Here is an 18,442-nt window from a genome sequence, read left to right on the forward strand (position 1 = left end):
ACAATAAGCTGAACCAAGAACTGGCCAAGCATATCGTCGACTTGCTTCAAGTTGGATTAAGTCCTTTTTCAGCTAAATCTAATCTGTACCTGGTCAAGCGGAACCTCGAGTTGATGGAAGAGATCCTCATCCTAGGACAAGAATCAAAATTTGAAAATTCAGAATCTAATCATAACCCGATTTAGTTGAAGGATAAGCTGATTAAGATGGCCCAGAAAATGATCAGATTGATCCCAATGGTTGATCATATGCCCTTGGAGCTCCCACGCGATTTTAATTGGGAGAAGATGAATTCTCATGTTGCAGAAATCATCAAAGGAAGTAGTGGTCCAAAAGCAGAACTTTATATCGACGCAAAGGACTCATTCAAGGACATCTGGGATCAATTGGATACCATGTATAAACAGAGTCACACAAATGAAGAGCAAGGTCGAAGCACTACACAAAGTGGTAAGATCCACGACTTCTGTTGTGAAATTCCTTAATGGTACTGTACTATTTATCGATCTCTATTAATTGTCTGATCAAATATTTCTCCTCACAGGGAAAAGAAGGGACAAGAATTACACACGGTGCGGATCCTTTTATGATGCTATTCTCAATGGTAACTGGGAGGAAGTCGAAGACTTCCTCAAAATTCGCCCACTAGCATTGACTGCCAAAATTACAGCGGATGGAAACACTGCTCTTCATGTTGCAGTAAAAGCAAAGAAGCTGACAATTGTAGGGAAGCTGTTAGAAAAGCTGGAGACAGACAAGAAGCAAATAGAAGCTCTAAAAAGGCAGAACAAAGAGGGTAAAACAGCCCTTTACATTGCTGCCTCAAGGGGATTTACTGCTATTGCTCGAGAACTGGTGGATAAGGATAAAAATTCATTGCTGATCGAATGCGACAATGAAACCATTCCCTTGTTACCACTTTTTGTGGCTGCCAAGTATGATAACAAGGAAATAGTTAATTATCTTTACCATGAAACGAAGAAGTACAGTAGAGAGTTTTATTTCAAATACGCTTATAAAAATGATGAGAAAGCAAGACTATGGCTTAGGCAATGTGCTTCATTTCTTGCTCACTTGATCTATAATGATGATTATGGTAAGAAAGCAAAATGAACAAAGCTTAGAAACATTCCTCATTCATTAGACAAAACCACATTTAATTTCTCTTTTCACCTTCACATGTTTTTGCCTTTGCAGATCTGGCTTCAGAAATAATCAATGATTACCCAAGTTTAGCTCTCACAAGATCTACAGATGTGGAGACACCCCTGTTTGCACTTGCTCAGAGGCCTTCTCTAGGTATGTATCTCCATATATACTCATAAAAAACAAAAGAAAAACACTAAGAGGCCTAGTGACAATTACGTACAGTAAAATAATTTGTAAAATGGATTCCAAATCATAGGAGAGGCCGAATCAATTCCAAATATACCTAGTTCTTTTCAAAATCTCCATCTTTGATAACCCATGTATATTACATATGGATCTAATTAATTTTTCCATTCACAGGTGCCAACACAACAGTTGGTGATAAAGCTTCAAAATTCCAGTTGAGAAACAAGTTAGACTTTGAATCTGCTTCAAAAGCTCCAAAGTTATTGCTGGAACAAATTATTTTAACTATTGACGACTGGAAATCTCAAAAGTCCGCATTGAGTGCTGCATTGTTCAAAGCCGCCGAGGTTGGAAGTGTTGAATTTGTTGATATGATCATAAATTCTCTTCCTCTAGTGGTATCTTGGTTAAATGATGATTATCAGAACATTTTTCATGTTGCAATCATTCACCGCCAATAAAAAATTTTCCAACTAAGATACAAGTTGGGTCTAGTTAAAAATGGCTTAACAGGTTCAGCAGATAAGTCCAATAACTGGATGTTGCATTTAGCTGGAAAATTGGCACCCCCTCACCGACTTGATTTGGTCCCTGGTGCTGCTCTGCAACTACAAAGTAAGCTAAAATGGTTTGAGGTTATTATCTCATCCCTTCATACATTTAAATTTTATATTTTTAGCTTCAATACTCAGATTATTAGATCAATATCTTTCATATGAAGTAGACACCAAGTTAATTATAAAAAAGACACAAATTAGTTCTAAATTCACCCAAAAGAAAATTATAGTTTATGTGAAAAGCTTATTATTATTTGATCTTCCATCTTTATTTATAGCTTATACTTATTTTTGTTTTTCTCTCTCTTCATTTTAGGCAGTTAAAGAAATTGTGCCAAACATTTCTATTGACATAAAAAACTTGGACAATCAAACACCATATGAAGTATTGCTTCAACACATACAAAGTTGATGAAAGAAGGGGAAAATGGATGAAGAATACAGCAGCATCATGTTCAATTGTTGCGACACTTATTGCCACAGTTGTGTTTGCAGCAGTCTTCACAGTACCGGGTGGCAATGACCAAATTAAGGGCTATCCTATTTTGTTACATCACAATTCCATCTTACTGTTCACAATATCAGAAGGATCAGCACTTTTCTCTTCCTGCTCTTTAGTGTTGATGTTCCTAGCTATCTTGACTTCACGCTTTGCACCACAAGATTATCTCATATCCTTGCCAAGGAAGTTGATTATTGGACTATTCCTTCTATTTATCTCTATGGCATCAACGATGTTTGCCTTTGGTGTTTCCATTTATATCCTTCTCCAAGAACGATATAATTGGTTCTATATCCCAATTATAATTGCAGGTGGTGTTCCAATCATCTTATTTTTGACGATGCACTATCGCCTTTTGATTGATTTATGGTATTATACATATATACCCATTTTTCCTAAGCAAGATGAAGATTTGTGATAGGAGGCCCTTTGCGTTGGATTTATGTGTCCATCAAACCCGGTTTGTTTCGGTTCAGTCTGGTTTACATTGTATTGAACTGTTTATACATTTTGGTTTAATTTTATCATATGCGATATAAATTTTTATGTGTTTATAAGTTTAACTTAAAATGGTAGTGACGACTAGGGTTTGGGTTGGGCACCCTTATCATATGGTCGTCGCATTGGTATTCCCAACATGTTGATGTCAGAGTACGAATGTGAGTGCACATTATGATGTGCATTGGCGAATAATCTACTTTATTGATTCCCTCATGTATTACTGTCAGATGTAGGATTGGGATAGACATGTGTCAATGAGACCTAGAACCTGAGAGGACCTTGTCACTGCGGAATGTGAACGCATTCTTTGGATCATCAATGATTGAGATTCAAGATAATCAAAGCCGGTGTCTTGGCAATGCGCGAACATTTCGTGAGTGAGAGAGTTACTCAACATGGTCTCCACTACCCGATTGGGGAATATCAGGATAGAGATTGTCTGTGGATGATCGGATTAGAATCTGGATCCAATACTGTTTTAGAAATGATTTTTGCAAAACTTATTTTCACATAAAATGATAGATTATATGTAGTTTTTTATTAAAAATATTTGATGGAGTTTGCGGATTCCAATCACGTATACAGACGCTCTGATATGGACATGTACTATGGAATGGGGTTTGACAGTACAAGTGAACATGCCCCAGATGCCATAATGATGATGTTGATTAGTGAAAGGTTGGTACATAATGATTTATTATTATGTAAGGGTAATTTTGGAATTTGCTAATTAATTAATGGGGTTTTTTCACATACCTCCCTTGAGGTATCACGTAATTACAAAAACACTCCTCAATTTTGAAAAATTCCGCATGCCTCCTGATGCTCTTAAAAGTTAACACATGCCCCCATTCTATCAGTTTAGGACTAACAATGTTAAAATCAACGGGTAAAGTGACAAAAATGTCCTTGCAAAAAAAAAACACCTGCAACTCATCTTCCCCAAATCGTTTAAGTTTTGAAAAAAGGGAGGATGAGTTGCAAGGTAATTTTTTTTAGTGAGCAGCCCCCTCTCCCACAAGTAGTTTAGAAACCTTTGCGAATTCAAATCAAGCCTTCACCTTTTCAACTCACTTCATGACTCCTTTCTCTGATCTTCTATCTACTGATTATGACTCAGAGACAGAAACGAGAAGAATTAACATGAGTCAAGGATTCTCTGATCGTATAACTGATCGAACAGGTTCTGGGGTCCCCAAATTTAAGTCTTTACATCCTCCTTCTTTGCCCATCTCAGATGAGTGAGTATATGAGATGATCATGGATTATTGTGTTGGGTTAGTCTGTTAGGGGTAGATGGGTAATTTGATAGAAATAGGTTATATAATGTAAAGCAACAGTTGTCACGGCGACGAAAGAATTAATCCAAATCTCTCTTCTTCGTCTAACTTTCTAGGAGGTTACTGTGCCTCGAAGCAGCTCCTTCTCCATATTTCCCCCTATTGCAACCTATAATTCCCCCTTTCTGTAACGTTAATCGTTACATTGGTGCTTTCATTGAGAGATAATCGGCAACCAACCATGGCCGACGGACTCCGCCTCAACCCATCTTCCAACTCTGCCTCATTGCCTCGATCCATCGTGCAGGAGGCAATCTCCAACCTTCTCCTTCGTTTCTCACCCACCGTAACCACCTACTTCACCTTGGAATTCCCTTCCCTCCAACCAATCACCACCCCCCGAGTTATGCATTTCCTCGTTTTCCAGGCATGGATCTGGATTAATGGCTCGACAAATCGATGTAGTTGTTCAACCGTTTTGGCATCTCCGATAATGATCGATGCCTCAACATGGCCTATAATCACTTGGACGAAGACGCTTTCCAGTGGTTCCTTGATGCGGAGCACGATGGATTGTTCCCCTCCTGATCCTCTTTCGTCAATGCCTTTAAGGTCCTTTTCGGACATTCAACAGATCCGATGTTGCTCGCCGACCACCCACCACAGACGAAGGATATCATTGATACCATCGAGGAAGCTACCCCAGGAACAACGATATCTCCTCTTTGTACTTCCCAACCATCAGATAATGGAAACGGAAGTGCCAGGGGTCATCACCTCTAGGAAAGTGACGACAGATTTCGCCAAGGGCATGCCCATGACGATACAGGCCAAGGAGAGCGAGACCCCATCCTCGGCCATGCCTGCATTGCCATCTACCCCTGCCTAAGGATTTGATCTTGAATCCTATTTTGTAGGTTTCGTTGGAACAACGGACAATCACAGTCACAGCAACTTCCTGAGTCTTGTGCCAATCGCAGCAGTCTTCAAAATCAATGGATCGATGGCAGCTTTGTTGCCAGGCTATTTGGAATTCTTGCTCATTCTGCCATGGCCACCACCTACCTTAGCACAGTTGGTAGAGCGGAGGGCTGGAATCATCAGCCGCCATCGGAGCCACCACCACCGCTGCGCATCTGCCATCGACTTCCTCTGCTTCATCTCTGCCAACTCTATCTCTTCCGCTTCTACAATGATGAGCAGGAATCAGTATATCAAGTGTGAGAAGCGATCAGCTCGGACATCGATTGGCGTTCTCTCTTCCCTGACGATCTCTGTGCTTCATCGTTGTAAATCTCGGCAGCTCTTCTTCCTGGAAACGGAAGATGGCATCGGGTTGGATGATAATCTTGATGGAGAAATTTCATCAGATTTTTCGCAAGTACCACTGGAATCATCTGGGTTTCAATCTGAAATTTCCTTTCATGCAATGGTTGGTCAGTCATCTCCAACGACCGTTCGATTACACGGCCACATCGCTGGATTTCCAGTTCAGATCTTAATCGGTGGGGGCAATACTCATAACTTCGTCCAAAGTCGAATCGCAAAACATTTGGGTTTGATTATTGAAGCATCTCCCAATATCTTAGTTCTTGTCGGCAGTGGAGAACGACTTTCAAGTGAGGGTGTTATTACCAACTTACCAGTTACGATTCTTAGCCACCGTTTTCATGTTGATTTGTTTGTGCTTCCCCTCTTTGGTGTTGATATGGTTTTAGGCGTACAATGGTTAGCTAAGCTGGGTCCAGTGTTATTTGATTACAATAAGATGACTCTAGGGTTCATGGACGATGAACAGAAGATTCAACTGGTAGTTGAATCTCCACCATCTCTTCCTCAATTCTACAATCTTCGGAATGATGGGTCAACTGTTGCAATGGATGATGCACGAAAACTGTTTGATGAAATGCTAGCAGAGATCGTTGCAATAGATCTGGTACAGACCTTCCTTTCTGATACGATAATAGGTAGATGGGTTATTGTGTTGGGTTGGGAAGAAAGATTAAGAGTTCTGAAAGATTTAACTTCAGGTGTGTTATACCTGTACGAAGGCGGGGAAGCTCGAGTTCTTCACAGAGACATTAAAGGAAGCAATGTATTGCTCGACAGAGATATGAATGGAAGGATAGGTGATTGCGGTCTTGCTCGAATGCATACCCATGGCGAAGCTGCGAACACTACCTGTGTTGTTGGCACTGTGGGTTACTTGGCCCAAAGTGGTTCGCACAGGGAATGCTTCTACAGAGACTGATGTGTTTGGTTTTGGAATTTTGAATCTTGAAGTGATGTGCGGTCGAAGACCTGTAGAGGAAGGGAAGCCAGTTTTGGTCCATTGGTAGTGGGAGTTGCTCGAGCGTGGAGAGCTCTTGTGTGCAGTGGATGAGCTGTTAAAGGGCTAAGGGTGGGCTTGATGATGATTCGGTAGAGCAAGAGCTTCATTTGGGCTTGCTTTGTGCTTGCCCTGATCCACAAGCCCGGCCCACTATGAGACAAGTAGTGAAGGTGTTGGAGGGAAAGAGAGATGAATCTTGATCTTAATTCTCTTGAGATTGAAGAAAGAGAAGGACCTGATGTGTGTTTGAGTTTGCATATTGACGCAGCAACGAAGATCTCCGTCGACGTCGGCTAGGGCAATCATCTCTCCTGTGAGGGTGCTATCACTCAACCATCGGTTAGAGTACGTTTAGTATTCGATCGTGGGAAGTTATACTTGTAGCATTGTATACAGTTGAACCTTGAGGATAAGGTTCTCTGAAGGGGAAGGCAATGATACGATCATAGGTATATAGGTTATTGTAGGTATATAGGTTATTGTGTTGGATTAATCTGTTAGGGGCAGATGGGTAATTTATTAGAAATAGGTTATATAATGTAAAGCAACAGTTGTCAAAGAATTAATCCAAATCTCTCTTCTTCGTCTGACTTTCTAGGAGGTTACTGTGCCTCGAAGCAGCCCTTCTCCATATTTCCCCCTTCCGCAACCTTTAATTTCCCCTTTCTGTAATGTTAATCGTTACAAAAAATTACCTATTTCTAGCAAATTACCCATCTACCCCTAATAGACTAATCCAACACAATAACCCATCTACCTATGATCGTATCAGTATCCATTGGATCTCAATTCTGCAGCTTCACGTTCTTAACCTCAAATTCTCAAAACCCATGGAAAAAGTATACTCTTTGCCCAAATAGGATTAAGATAAGAGAAATTGAAGGAAGAAAAACCACAAAAAAAATAAAAATATGAGAATATGATACCTGAACGATCCCCAAGAAAGAACTGTTCCAGCCATGTTTAGCAGCGAGAGGGACAACGGCAACAGACATGACGACTCGATCAGCATTACAGAGACACATGACAAATGCCATGAGAGTCACTACCTTCAATTTCTCCGGCACAAAAATCCCACTTTCTGTTCCTATCAATATCCCTCCTTTCTCCACCCTTTCTGCCCTACACGTTATCGACCTTCCTCTCCTATCCTCTGCCGCCGCTGCTTTCCTCACCACCATCAGATCCCCTGTTTTGATGAAATTCTCCCATTTGATCGCCTTAGATCTAGAAGGTACTAAAGCCTGAAATCTCAAATGGGTTCTTCTAAAACCATTGGGATTTGGAGAAACATGGAGAAGAACGCGAGGGAGATCCGTAAGTTTAGATAAAAAGGCAGATAGGTGGTTCGGTGTATGAGTCTGATCGAGTCATTCAAGCCAGCAATATTAGAAAAAAAGGGAGAAAGAACGTTACCTGGCATGAACGTCCCTTAGCCAGGCACTAAGGCGTGTAAAATGACCGTTGCACCCCCATGAAAAGGCAGAAATTCCTAGGGGTGTGTTGGTCTTTCTGCATGCCCTGTGTCTGGATAGTGCTAAACGGATACAGATATGGATACGGATAGTGCTAAACGGATTTGGATAGTGCTAAACGAATATGGACATGGATACGGATCTGATATTTTATCCGTTTACATGTAAATATAGCTTTTCGGATAGTTATAGCCTATCCGTATCCGTATCCGTTTAGCTTTCGAACGGATTCAGATAGTGCTAAACGGATACGGAAACGGATTTCGGCTTTTCATTTACACCCCTACTCCCCACCATGGTTTGTGTCTGTGCCTGGGTGTGCGTGGTACTCTCCTTCACGGAAAACTTTAAAAAAAAAAAAAAAAAAAGTCCAAAAGGCAACGCGATCTTGCACCAGATAAAAGGGGTGGGGGGTTATTTCCCAGGATAAAAATTCTATGCAGTGCTTAATCTTGTGGTGCCTTTGCAGTTCGGGATTGCGAGCTCGACACGTAGAAGATGCTTCATCCAACGGTGTGCGCTCAAGCAAATCCAATTGTTATTATTATTATTTTTCCTTTCTATTTGAGCTCGCACCATTGGATGAAGCATCATTCCACGTGTTGAGCTCACAGACTCGAACTGCCAAGCCATAGCAAGATTAAACACTGCAGATGATTTTTATCCATTCCCCCCAACCCTATTGATACTTTTGCATATGCTCTCATTAGTCCCGCACTAATGTAGGGTCATGTTGCCTTTTAGGGAACCTCTCCCAATTTATGCCACGTGATATTTTAATTTAAAATTATTTGTCAGTTTTGTCCATTATATGACAGTCAGAAGAGCTGTTATTACAAGTCGTTTCCTTGTTTTCTAGCTAAAAAAAGTCTTCCATTTCAATTAATTAATTAATTCTTATGTAAATAGTATCTCATTACCCACAAGTTTCTCAAAAACCAATATATAATCACTATATTATGATATAATTAATCCATTAATATCAACAACTTCTAAACCAATTGACTTAGCCATTTTTCTCTGTCCCCAAATTAATGAGCATTTATAGCGTATGGAGATACATTACTGAGTTGTGATTTTGTCTTCAATTTTTACATAACAAGAGCCATTTCTATGCTAAGAAGTAAGAACAGAAGCAGAAGTTGCTCTCTTCACTCAACAAAAGAAGGGAAAAGTAGGTCTCTCTCTCTCTCTCTCTAAAAGGTTAGCATATATGAAAACTTTTCCTTTATTTTCTTTTCAGTAGGTGTTTCTCTATAATAGTTCAGTGTTAATGAAACCTTTTGTCCTCCATTTTATTTTCAGTAGGGTTTCTCTATAATAGTTCAGTTTTAGTGAAATCTTGTCCTCTGTTTTCCTCTGTTCTTTACAGCGAAAGGCGTGTTAAGAAATTTTGTGTATCTATATATGATGTTAAGTGAGGATAGCAACTGCTTTGCTCAGAATTTTTGTTGGATATGGTTTTTGTACTTCCTTCTCTTCTTGTAGGCAAAGCTTATGAAAACACTCAAGAAACATGTTTTTCAATTAACCATTAATTAAGGAAACGAAGGCTGCCTGGTTGGCACAGTTAAACAGGGGAAAACAGAAAGTTCTTAAATTGTAAAAAATACCTCTTAAAAGTACTTCTTATTACACTTAGAAAACAATGGTATTGAACAAAAATTACACAAAAAATTACTTTATAAAAAATGGGAAAAGGGTTTTTAAGCTGCCCAGGCAAGATACAGAGTATCTCCTTGTCTATCTATCTCTACTTCACATGAAATGACCTTGCTGTCCTCTAATGTATTAAACAAAGGGTGTATCTTGTTGTAACCAATATGGTGAACTAAAAAGTTGTAATGGGGGTTCCCTACACTGCCCGAGTGCAGTTTTGGGTGAATAAGGGAACCCCCTTTGGAATCTGACAAAAGGGGAGGGGTATTTATGACATATCACCCCCTCACATGAACAGGGTGGGCAATTTCACTATTGAGTTGGCATTGTACAAAACTTTTTCCCGTATTTTTTATTGTACTTTATTTTATTCCCAAAATTTATTTAATTCGGATGAAAAAAAGATCTTCAAAATAATTTCAAGTGAGATGAAAAAAGATCTTAATAAAATTGTGAAAAAAAAAGAAGCTAACATAGTCTTGGGATAGGGAGTTAACTGTTTGGGATGTAGAAGATGTGAAATAAACCTCGAAATTGAGATTAGTTGTTCAAGAAGAATCAATCCAACATGACCTTCTCTCATGAAGGGAAGTTGCAATATATCTCTTTAGATAGAGCATGAACTGTAAGTTTAAAAAAGACAAACCAATAAAACCTAGAATTTAATCACATTGGCTTGATCAATCACAAAGTTCAGATGATGCATTCTTAAAATGCCCTACCATTTGCTGATTGTTATAATGCTTTGAAACTTACTTTGAATCAAATTCTTTATAATGAACTGGATCTTCATCTCATCTGCACAAGGTGTATTTATGGTTTCCTGATGCTGGATTGCTCAAATATGGTCCATTTCTCTTGTTGAAAACAATTAGAGGGAAACATATGCTATGAGCACTGTGGTCATTGTTCTTTTTTCTGCTGCTCTCATGTGGTTTTTATCCCTTGCTGTTATTTTATTTATTTATTTCTTTTGTTTTTTAATAATTCAGGACAAGGAGAATGAATATCCAGACACCACAAGCTAGAGAAACTTCAAACTTAATTGAAGATGACTATGAGAAGTGGAAGAGTGAGGTGATGAGGAAACCAGAAATAAAACGCATGGTGGAGATTATGGACTTAGTAATGCTCCTTCCAGACCTGGTAAAGCTAAATGTGAGTATTCTCAAAACTGAATCCAATCAAAACCAGCTCAATCAGCATGTTAAGCTGATCAAGTTGAATATTACACTGCTCATGAAGAATGAACCTGACCTCCTTCAATGTGTATCTAATCTTATTAATGTGGATAGAAACCTTGATCTGATCTTCGCTGAATTAACCCCTGATCCTGAAGTTCATATCCAACATGATCCACCCGCAAAGTTGAAGGATATCTATGATCTACTTGAGAAAGCTAAGGCTAATGTTGGACAGGTTGCATTTGTTCAAAATTTGATTGAGGTCCAAACTGAACTACTTGCTCAAGCTGGATCTAATATAGATTCAAACAAACTAAACCACGACCTGGCCGACCATATCATCCACTTGCTCCAAGTTGGATTTAGTCCTTCTATGGCTAAATCTAATCTATACCTTGTCAAGCAGAACCTCAAGCTGATAGCAAAGATCCTACTCAAACAAGAATCTCAATTTGTAAATTCTGAATCTAATCATAAACAGATTGAGTTGAAGGATAAGCTGACTAATATCATCAGCGACCTGATCGAATTGATCCCAGCAATTGATGTTATGCCCTTGGAGCTCCGGGATGACATTAATTGGGAGAAGATGAATTCAGATGCTACAATGAGCATCCAAAACAGTTGTCGTCCGAAAGAAAAGCTTTATATCGACACAAAGGACTCATTCAAGGACATTTGGGATCTAGTGGAAGCCATGTATGATCAAATTCAACCAAATGGTAAGGCTTCTGTTGTGAAATTCCTAAATGATACTTTTTTTTTTTATCTCTATTGTCTTACCAAATTAAGTTTCCACCTTGCAGGGAAAAGAGCAGACAAGAATTACACATGGTGTGGATCCTTTTATGATGCTATTCTCAAGGATAAATGGGGGGAAGTTGAAGAGTTCCTCAAAAATCATCCAATAGCTTTGACTTCCAAAATTACAGTGGATGGGAACACTGCTCTTCATGTTGCAGTAAAAGCAAAGAAGCTGACAATTGTAATGAAGCTGATAGTAAAGCTGAAGCCAGAGAACAAGCATATAGAAGCTCTAAAAAGGCAGAACAAAGAGGGGAAAACAGCCCTTTACATTGCTGCCTCAGGGGGATTTACTACTATTGCTAAGAAACTGGTGGATACGAATAAAGAATCATTGCTGATCGAATGCGACAATGAAACCATTCCCTTGTTACCACTTTTTGTGGCTGCCAAGTATGATAACAAGGAAATAGTTGAGTATCTTTACCGTGTAATGCGGGAAGACAGGAACGAGAAAAAAGAGTCCGGCAAATATTCAGAAGAGTTTTATTTCAAAGACGCTTATAAAAATGATGAGAAGGCAAGACTATGGCTCAGACAGTGGGCTTCATTTCTTACTAACCTGATCTATAATGATGACTATGGTAAGAAGGCAAAATGTACAACACTTAGAAACATTCCTCATTCAATAGACAAAACCACATATAATTTCTTTTTTCACCTTCACTTGTTTTCACCTTTGCAGAGCTGGCTTCAGTCATAATCCATGATTACCCAAGTTTAGTTCTCACAAGATATACAGATGTGGAGACACCCCTATTTGCACTTGCTCAAAGGCCTTCTCTAGGTAGAGGCCTAGTGACAATTATGTACAGTAAAATAATTTGTAAAATGGATTCCAAATCATAGGAGAGGCACAATCACCCCCTCGTTTTTTTCTTCCTTTTTCCCCCCCCCGGGTCTGCTGCCCCCGCCCTCCCGCGTCCCGGCGGCTATGTCCAAGTTACCGGCTTCCCCGCCCCCCCCCCCCCCATCCCCCCCCCCCCCCACCCCCCCACCGGACGGGCCGCCCCCCCTCCCCCCCCCCCCCCTCCCCCCCGCCTTCCCCCGCCCCCCCCGGCCCCCCCCCCCCCCCCCCCCCCCCCCCCCCCCCGGCCATCTCGGGTGTTTGGCGGGCTTTTTTTTTTTCCCCCCCCCTTTTCTTCTTTGTTTCCTCGCCGTTTCCTTTTTGTTCCTTCCCCTTTTCCCCCCCTCCCCAATTGCCCCTTTTCCCCCCTTATCCCCCCCTTAGGTTCAACCCCCCCTTCTTTTCCGTTATTTTTCACCGCCTTTTTTTGTTTTTTTGTTTTTTATTTTTATTCCCAATTTTTACCACCCCCCCCGATTTTGGGGATTTTTTCCTTTTTTTATCTTTCCTCTATGGAGTAATTTCTATGGGTCAAATTGCCTTATCAAATTATTTTACACCTTATCCCCTTGGACCCCCGGATTCCCCCCCCCTTCGATTGTTTCCCTCTACTCCCCGGTTGTTCTCATGCTTAATTTGGTTGGAAAATATTTCCCTCCCCCCCCCTCCCCCCCGGTGCCCCTGGTCTTCTTATTCTCTTTTTGTCTTTTCCGCCTCCCCGGGTGGCTGGGGTGTTTGCTTTTTTTTTTTTCTTTCCCCCCCCCCCCCCCCCCCCACCCCCCCCCCCCCCCCCCCCGGCCCCCCCGCGGCGGCCGCGGGCCCGGGCGGGGGGGTTTCACCCTTTCTTAACCCCCCCCCCACATCACGAGCCCCCTCACCCACGCTTTCCCGTTTTCACGTGTTTTTTTATAATTAACCCCCCCCCACAAAACAAAAAAAATTTTTTTAGATTTAAATCAACGTAATTTTTAAATATTTTTACCTTGCAACCTTTAAATTTTTTATTTTTTATTTTTAAATTTTTTTAATTATTTAATTTTTTATTTTTTTTTTTTTTTTAACCCCCCCCCCCCCCCCCCCCCCCCCAAGTTCCCCGCTAAGCACGCTTGGGTTTTTTTTTTTTTTTTTTTGTTTTTTTCCCTCCCCCTCGTTCTTTCATTTTATAATTTGGTTCTGCGGGGCTTGACTGGTTGCTATCACCTGACTTTTTTGATTTTCCCTCCCCCCCCCGGGGTTTTTTATTCTTTCTTTTTTTGTTTTTTAGTTTTTTTAACCCCTCCCCCAACTCGGTAAAAGTGCCTTCAAATTATAATATTTATTTTCCCTTTTCCCCCCCCCCTTTAACCTGGGTTTTTGCCCCCCCCCCCCCATTGGGGTATGGGCCCCCCCCCCCCGGGGTTACGGGCCCCCCACCATCAGCGGGAACCCGCTGCCCCCGGGCCCCCCCCCCACGTAAAAAAACCCCCCCCCCCCCCCCCAAATTTTCCCAACACGCCTTTAATTTTTCCCCTTCCCCCCCCCCCCCAGAAAAAAAAATTTTATTTTTTTTCCCGCCACCCACAACCCCCCCTCCTTTTGATTTTTTTTATTTAATTTTTTTACTTATACACCCTAATTGCTAACATATACACCCGGGGGGGTTATTTCCTTTTTTTTTTTTTTGGTTGGGTTTTTATGGGGGGGGTTTGATTTATAAGGGTTTTGGTTTGATCCCCGGGTTTGGTGCTGGATAATTAAAAAAAAAAAAAAAACCCCCCAAAACAAACCAAACCACCCCCCCCCCCCCCCCCCCCGCGAGCCCCCCCGGCCCCCCCCCCCCCCCTAACAACAACCCCCCTCGTGCCCTGCGGCGGGGACGTGGTTCGGGGGCCGGGCCTTTCCTTATTTAAAACTCCCCCCCCCCCCGCAGAAAAGGAATTAAAAAGAAAGCAAAAACAACCCCCAACCCCCCCCCAACCTGCTCCCGCCTCAGTTTGGGGGCTAATCTTAAAAACGCCACCCCCCCCAACTAACCCCCCCCGTGGGGGGGCGGGACCCCCCCCCTCCCGGGGGGAAGGGGGGGGGGAAATCCCCCCCGCCGGCGTTGCGTGGAACCGTCATTTTTTGACCGAGAGGGCGGGGGTGCCTGGTTCCCCCCCCGCCCGGCGTCAATGTATCCCCCCCCCCCCACAACCCCCCCCACCCCCGACTTTTCCCCCCCCCTCCGCCCACCCCCCCCCGGAGCCGGGCGCCACCCCACCCTCCGCCGGTGGGGGGATTGGGCCCCGGGGTTCCCCAACCCTCTCCAGTACGGGGTTTAACCTTTTAATAACCCCTTCCACCCCCACCCACAATTGTGAGCGATGTGGAGGGTATTTTCCAACAACCGGAGTGGGCAGGATTGGCGGCCCGACCTGGCCGGGGTTTTCGACCCACCGGGGAGGCCCCGGGGCGGGGCCCGGTGCCCTTACGGGGTACCCCCACCCCCCCCCCCCCAGGCCCCCCCCCCCCCTTCGGCCCCCCCCCCCCCCCCCCCCCCGGTTTCCCCCCGCGCACCCCCTACCCCCGCCCATTTAATAACATTTCCCCGGTGCCCACACCCCCCCCCCCCCAAAAAAAAAACAACCAATAGCGAAAAGCCCCCGCCCCCACACCCCCGGCAAAACCAAAAAAAAAAAGAGGTTAAACGGGCCCCGGCCGCCTTTCCGCCCCGCGATAACAGACAATTATCCCCCCCCTCGGCCCGCCAATCCCCCCAGCTCCCCAAACCCAACCCAAAACCCCCATAACACCAACAAACCCTCAACCCAGAAAAAAACTAAAAAAACTTTTTTTTACTTTTATCTTGGGGGTTTAGGTATTTTAAAAAAAAAAAAATAAAAAAAAAAAATAAAAAAAAAAAAAACAAAAAAAAAAAAAAAAAAAAAAAAAAAAAAAAAAAAACCAAAAAAACACAAATTATAAAAACCAAACAAAAACCCAAACCAACCAACAAATATTTTTTTTATTTTTTTATTTTTCCTTCTACTTTTTTATTTTTTTTTCCTTTTTTTTTTCCTTCTTTTTTCTTTTTTTTTTTTTTCCCTTTTTTTTTCTTTTTTTTTTCCCTCCCCCCCCCCCTCCTCTCTCCTTCTTTAAACTTCCCCCCCCCCCAACCACCCCCAACCAAAAACCTAAAACCACAAAAATTATTTAAAAAAATTATAATTTGAATGTCAAATTCCAGCCCAAGATATTGGGCGCGGACCTACCCTTCCCCCTATTTTGGGGTTTTTTTGCGACCCCCCCCCCTCCTTCCCTGGTTCCTCCCCCCCCCCACCCCCCCCACCCACCCCACCCCGCCCCGCCCCCCCCCCCCCGGGTTCCCCCTCCTCCCCCCCCCCCCCCCTCACCTCCACCCCCCCCCCCCCCCCCCCCCCCCCCTCCCCCTCCGATTTCCCCCCCCCCCCCCCCCCCCCCCCTGTTCTCCCCCCCCCCATTTCCCCCCCCCTCTGCCCCTATTTTTTTTTTCCTTTGGTCTCTCCTTTTTTCCCTTTTCTTTTCCTTCTTTTTTTTTTTTCTTTTTTTTTAATTTTTTTTTCTTCTTCTTATCCTTTTTTTTCTTTTTCTTCCCCTATTTTCTTTTTTTTTTCCCTTTTTCTTTCTTTTCTTTTTTTTTTCCCCCTTTTTTTTTTTTTTTTTTTTTTTTTGTTATTTTCCCAATTTTTTCCTTTTTTAAATTGTTATTTTATTTAACTTTTTTCTAATTTTTTTTTGTAATTTTTTTTTTTTTTTTTTACATTTTTTTTTTTTTTTTTATTTTTTTTTATTTTTTGGTTCTTTTGGGTGATCCTGGTGGGTTTGGGTTGGGGGTTCTTTTGGGGGTTTTTGGATTTTTTGGGGGTTTTTTGTGTTGGGTCGGTTCTTTAATATTGACCTTCAACATTACCCAATTCCTTAGGCCCTCTGGGTTTTGACTAATTCCCCTTTAAACCTCCACCCTTTCCCATCCCAAACCACACCCCCAAATCACCTATTCCACTTTTCCAAACCGCTAATTAATCTTTAAAATTTTTACCTTTTCTGGTAATAAACCTTTTTTGTTGTTCCCCCCCCCCCTTCGGGGCCACCCCCCCCCCCCCCCCCCCCCCCGTCGGCGCCCCCGGGGGGGGCCCCCCCCCCCCCCCCCCCCGCCTCCCCGCCGCCCCCCCCCCCCCCCCCCCCCCCCACTCGGGGGGAACCCCCCCCCCCCCCCACCCCCCCCCCCCCCCCCCCCCCCCCCCCCCCTCCAAAACCCCAAAAACCTAACAACCCCCCCCCTCCTCCCCTTAAAATTTTCCCCCTAACACCCCCCCCCCCCCAAGGCTTCAAAAAACTCCCCTCCAAAACCAAACAGCCCCCCCACCCCCCCACCCCCCCCCCCCCCGCACCCGGCCGGTCCCCCCCCCCCGCCCGCAGCGCGCGGGCCGGTGGCTCCCACCCCCCCCCCCCAACCCTGCTTTTATCTCCCGGGAGACCCCCCCCTCCCGCCCCCCCCCCCCGGCTCCCCACCTAACCCCCCCCTCGGCCCGCCCCCCTCGGGGTCTCGAGGGGTTTAAATTCCCCTTCCTCAGGGGCCCGGCCCGGGCCCCCCGGCTCTGGCCCCCCCCCGCCCCGAACCCCGGCGCGGCTCGGCCCTGCCCCGGTTCCTCCTTTTTTTTTTTCTTTGCTGCCCACCCCCCCTTCCCCCCGGGCCTTTTCCCCAACCCGGGGGCCCCCAACCTTTTCTTGTTTTAACCCCACCCCACGCCCTTCCCTTTTCTAAAAAAAAAACAACACCCCAACCCCCATTTTATCAATTCTGGTTAGGGTTTTAGCCGGGCTATAGGTTAAAAAAAAAAAACAACCATCTTAATAACCAAAAAACACCACCCCACCCAACAAAAAAAAAAAAAAAAAAAAAACTAAAAAAAAAAACCAAACAAAACAAAAAAAAAAAAAAAACCCAACAAAACTCCCCCCCCACCACCCAAAAAAAAAAAACCTTTTTAAAAAAATACCCCCCCCCCCCCCCCCCCAAAAAACCCCCCCCCAGTTTTTCCACATATTTTCCAACATACATTGGGTCCCAAAAAACAACCCCCCCCCCCCCCAAAACCCCACACCCCCCCCCCCCCAGAGACCAGCCAGCCCCCCTTGGGGGGGGGCGCCCCGCACCACCCACCCCCTCCCCGGGGGGGCGCCGGTGCTGGCTGGTTGGGGGTGGGGGTTTGGTTCCATAATCCTGGACCCCCAGGACCCCCCCCCTCACCCCCCGCCCCCCCCCCACCCCCCCCCCCCCCCCCCCCCCCCGCACCGGGCCCCCCCCCCCGAACCCCCCCCCCCCCCCCGCCGGGGGGATTTCCCCTATTTTTGCCCCCCTCCCCCACTTTCTCCCACCCCCCCCCCCATTCTCCACAGCTCTTAAATTGCGTTCCCCCCCCCCCCCCCCCCCCCCCCCCCCTCTGGGGGGCGGGCCTTCTTCCTCTTCTTTTTTTTTGGTTTCGTGGGCCCCCTTGGGCTGGGTTCCCGGCGGGTCTCGCGATCCGGGCCCCCCCCCGGTGGGCCCCCCCCCCCCCCCCCCCCCCCCCCCCCCCCCCCCCCCCCCCCCCCCCCCCCCCCCCCCCCCCCCCCCCCCCCCCCCCCCCCCCCCCCCCCCCCCCCCCCCCCCCCCCCCCCCCCCCCCCCCCCCCCCCCCCCCCCCCCCCCCCCCCCCCCCCCCCCCCCCCCACCCTCCCCCCCCCCCGCCCCCAACGGCCCCCCCCCCCCCCCCCCCCCCCCCCCCCCCCCACCCCCCCCCCCCCCCCCCCCCCCCCCCTGGGGGGCCCCCCCCCCCCCCCCCCCCCCCCCACCGCCCCCCCCCAACCGCCCCCCCCCCCCCCCCCCCCCCCCCCCCCTAACCCCCGCCCCCCCCCCCCCCCCCCCCTTCTATCGTCCCCCCCCCCCCCCCCCCCCCCCCCCCCCCTCCCCCCCCCCCCCCCCCTTTTCCC

General features: G+C 45.4%; 1 protein-coding gene across 1 annotated transcript; it reads left to right on the forward strand.

Annotated features, from left to right (window-relative positions):
* The first annotated feature begins 206 nt into the window (after positions 1 to 206).
* Positions 207 to 1,796, forward strand: LOC122659090. The gene is made up of 4 exons (XM_043854242.1): positions 207 to 450; positions 545 to 1,096; positions 1,198 to 1,299; positions 1,510 to 1,796. Exons 1-4 carry the CDS (start codon positions 207 to 209, stop codon positions 1,794 to 1,796), a joined length of 1,185 nt encoding a protein of 394 aa, XP_043710177.1.
* The last annotated feature ends 16,646 nt before the right edge of the window (positions 1,797 to 18,442 follow it).

Source organism: Telopea speciosissima, chromosome 4 (genome assembly GCF_018873765.1).
Source record: "Telopea speciosissima isolate NSW1024214 ecotype Mountain lineage chromosome 4, Tspe_v1, whole genome shotgun sequence".
Taxonomy (NCBI): domain Eukaryota; kingdom Viridiplantae; phylum Streptophyta; class Magnoliopsida; order Proteales; family Proteaceae; genus Telopea; species Telopea speciosissima.

Excerpts from the sequence above, each read along its gene's own strand:
- LOC122659090 (XM_043854242.1), top strand. The coding sequence starts at position 207 with ATGGCCCAGAAAATGATCAGATTGATCCCAATGGTTGATCATATGCCC. Across the intron at positions 1,097-1,197 it reads GATCTATAATGATGATTATG|ATCTGGCTTCAGAAATAATC; the intron begins GTAAGAAAGCAA and ends TTGCCTTTGCAG. Across the intron at positions 1,300-1,509 it reads TGCTCAGAGGCCTTCTCTAG|GTGCCAACACAACAGTTGGT; the intron begins GTATGTATCTCC and ends TTCCATTCACAG.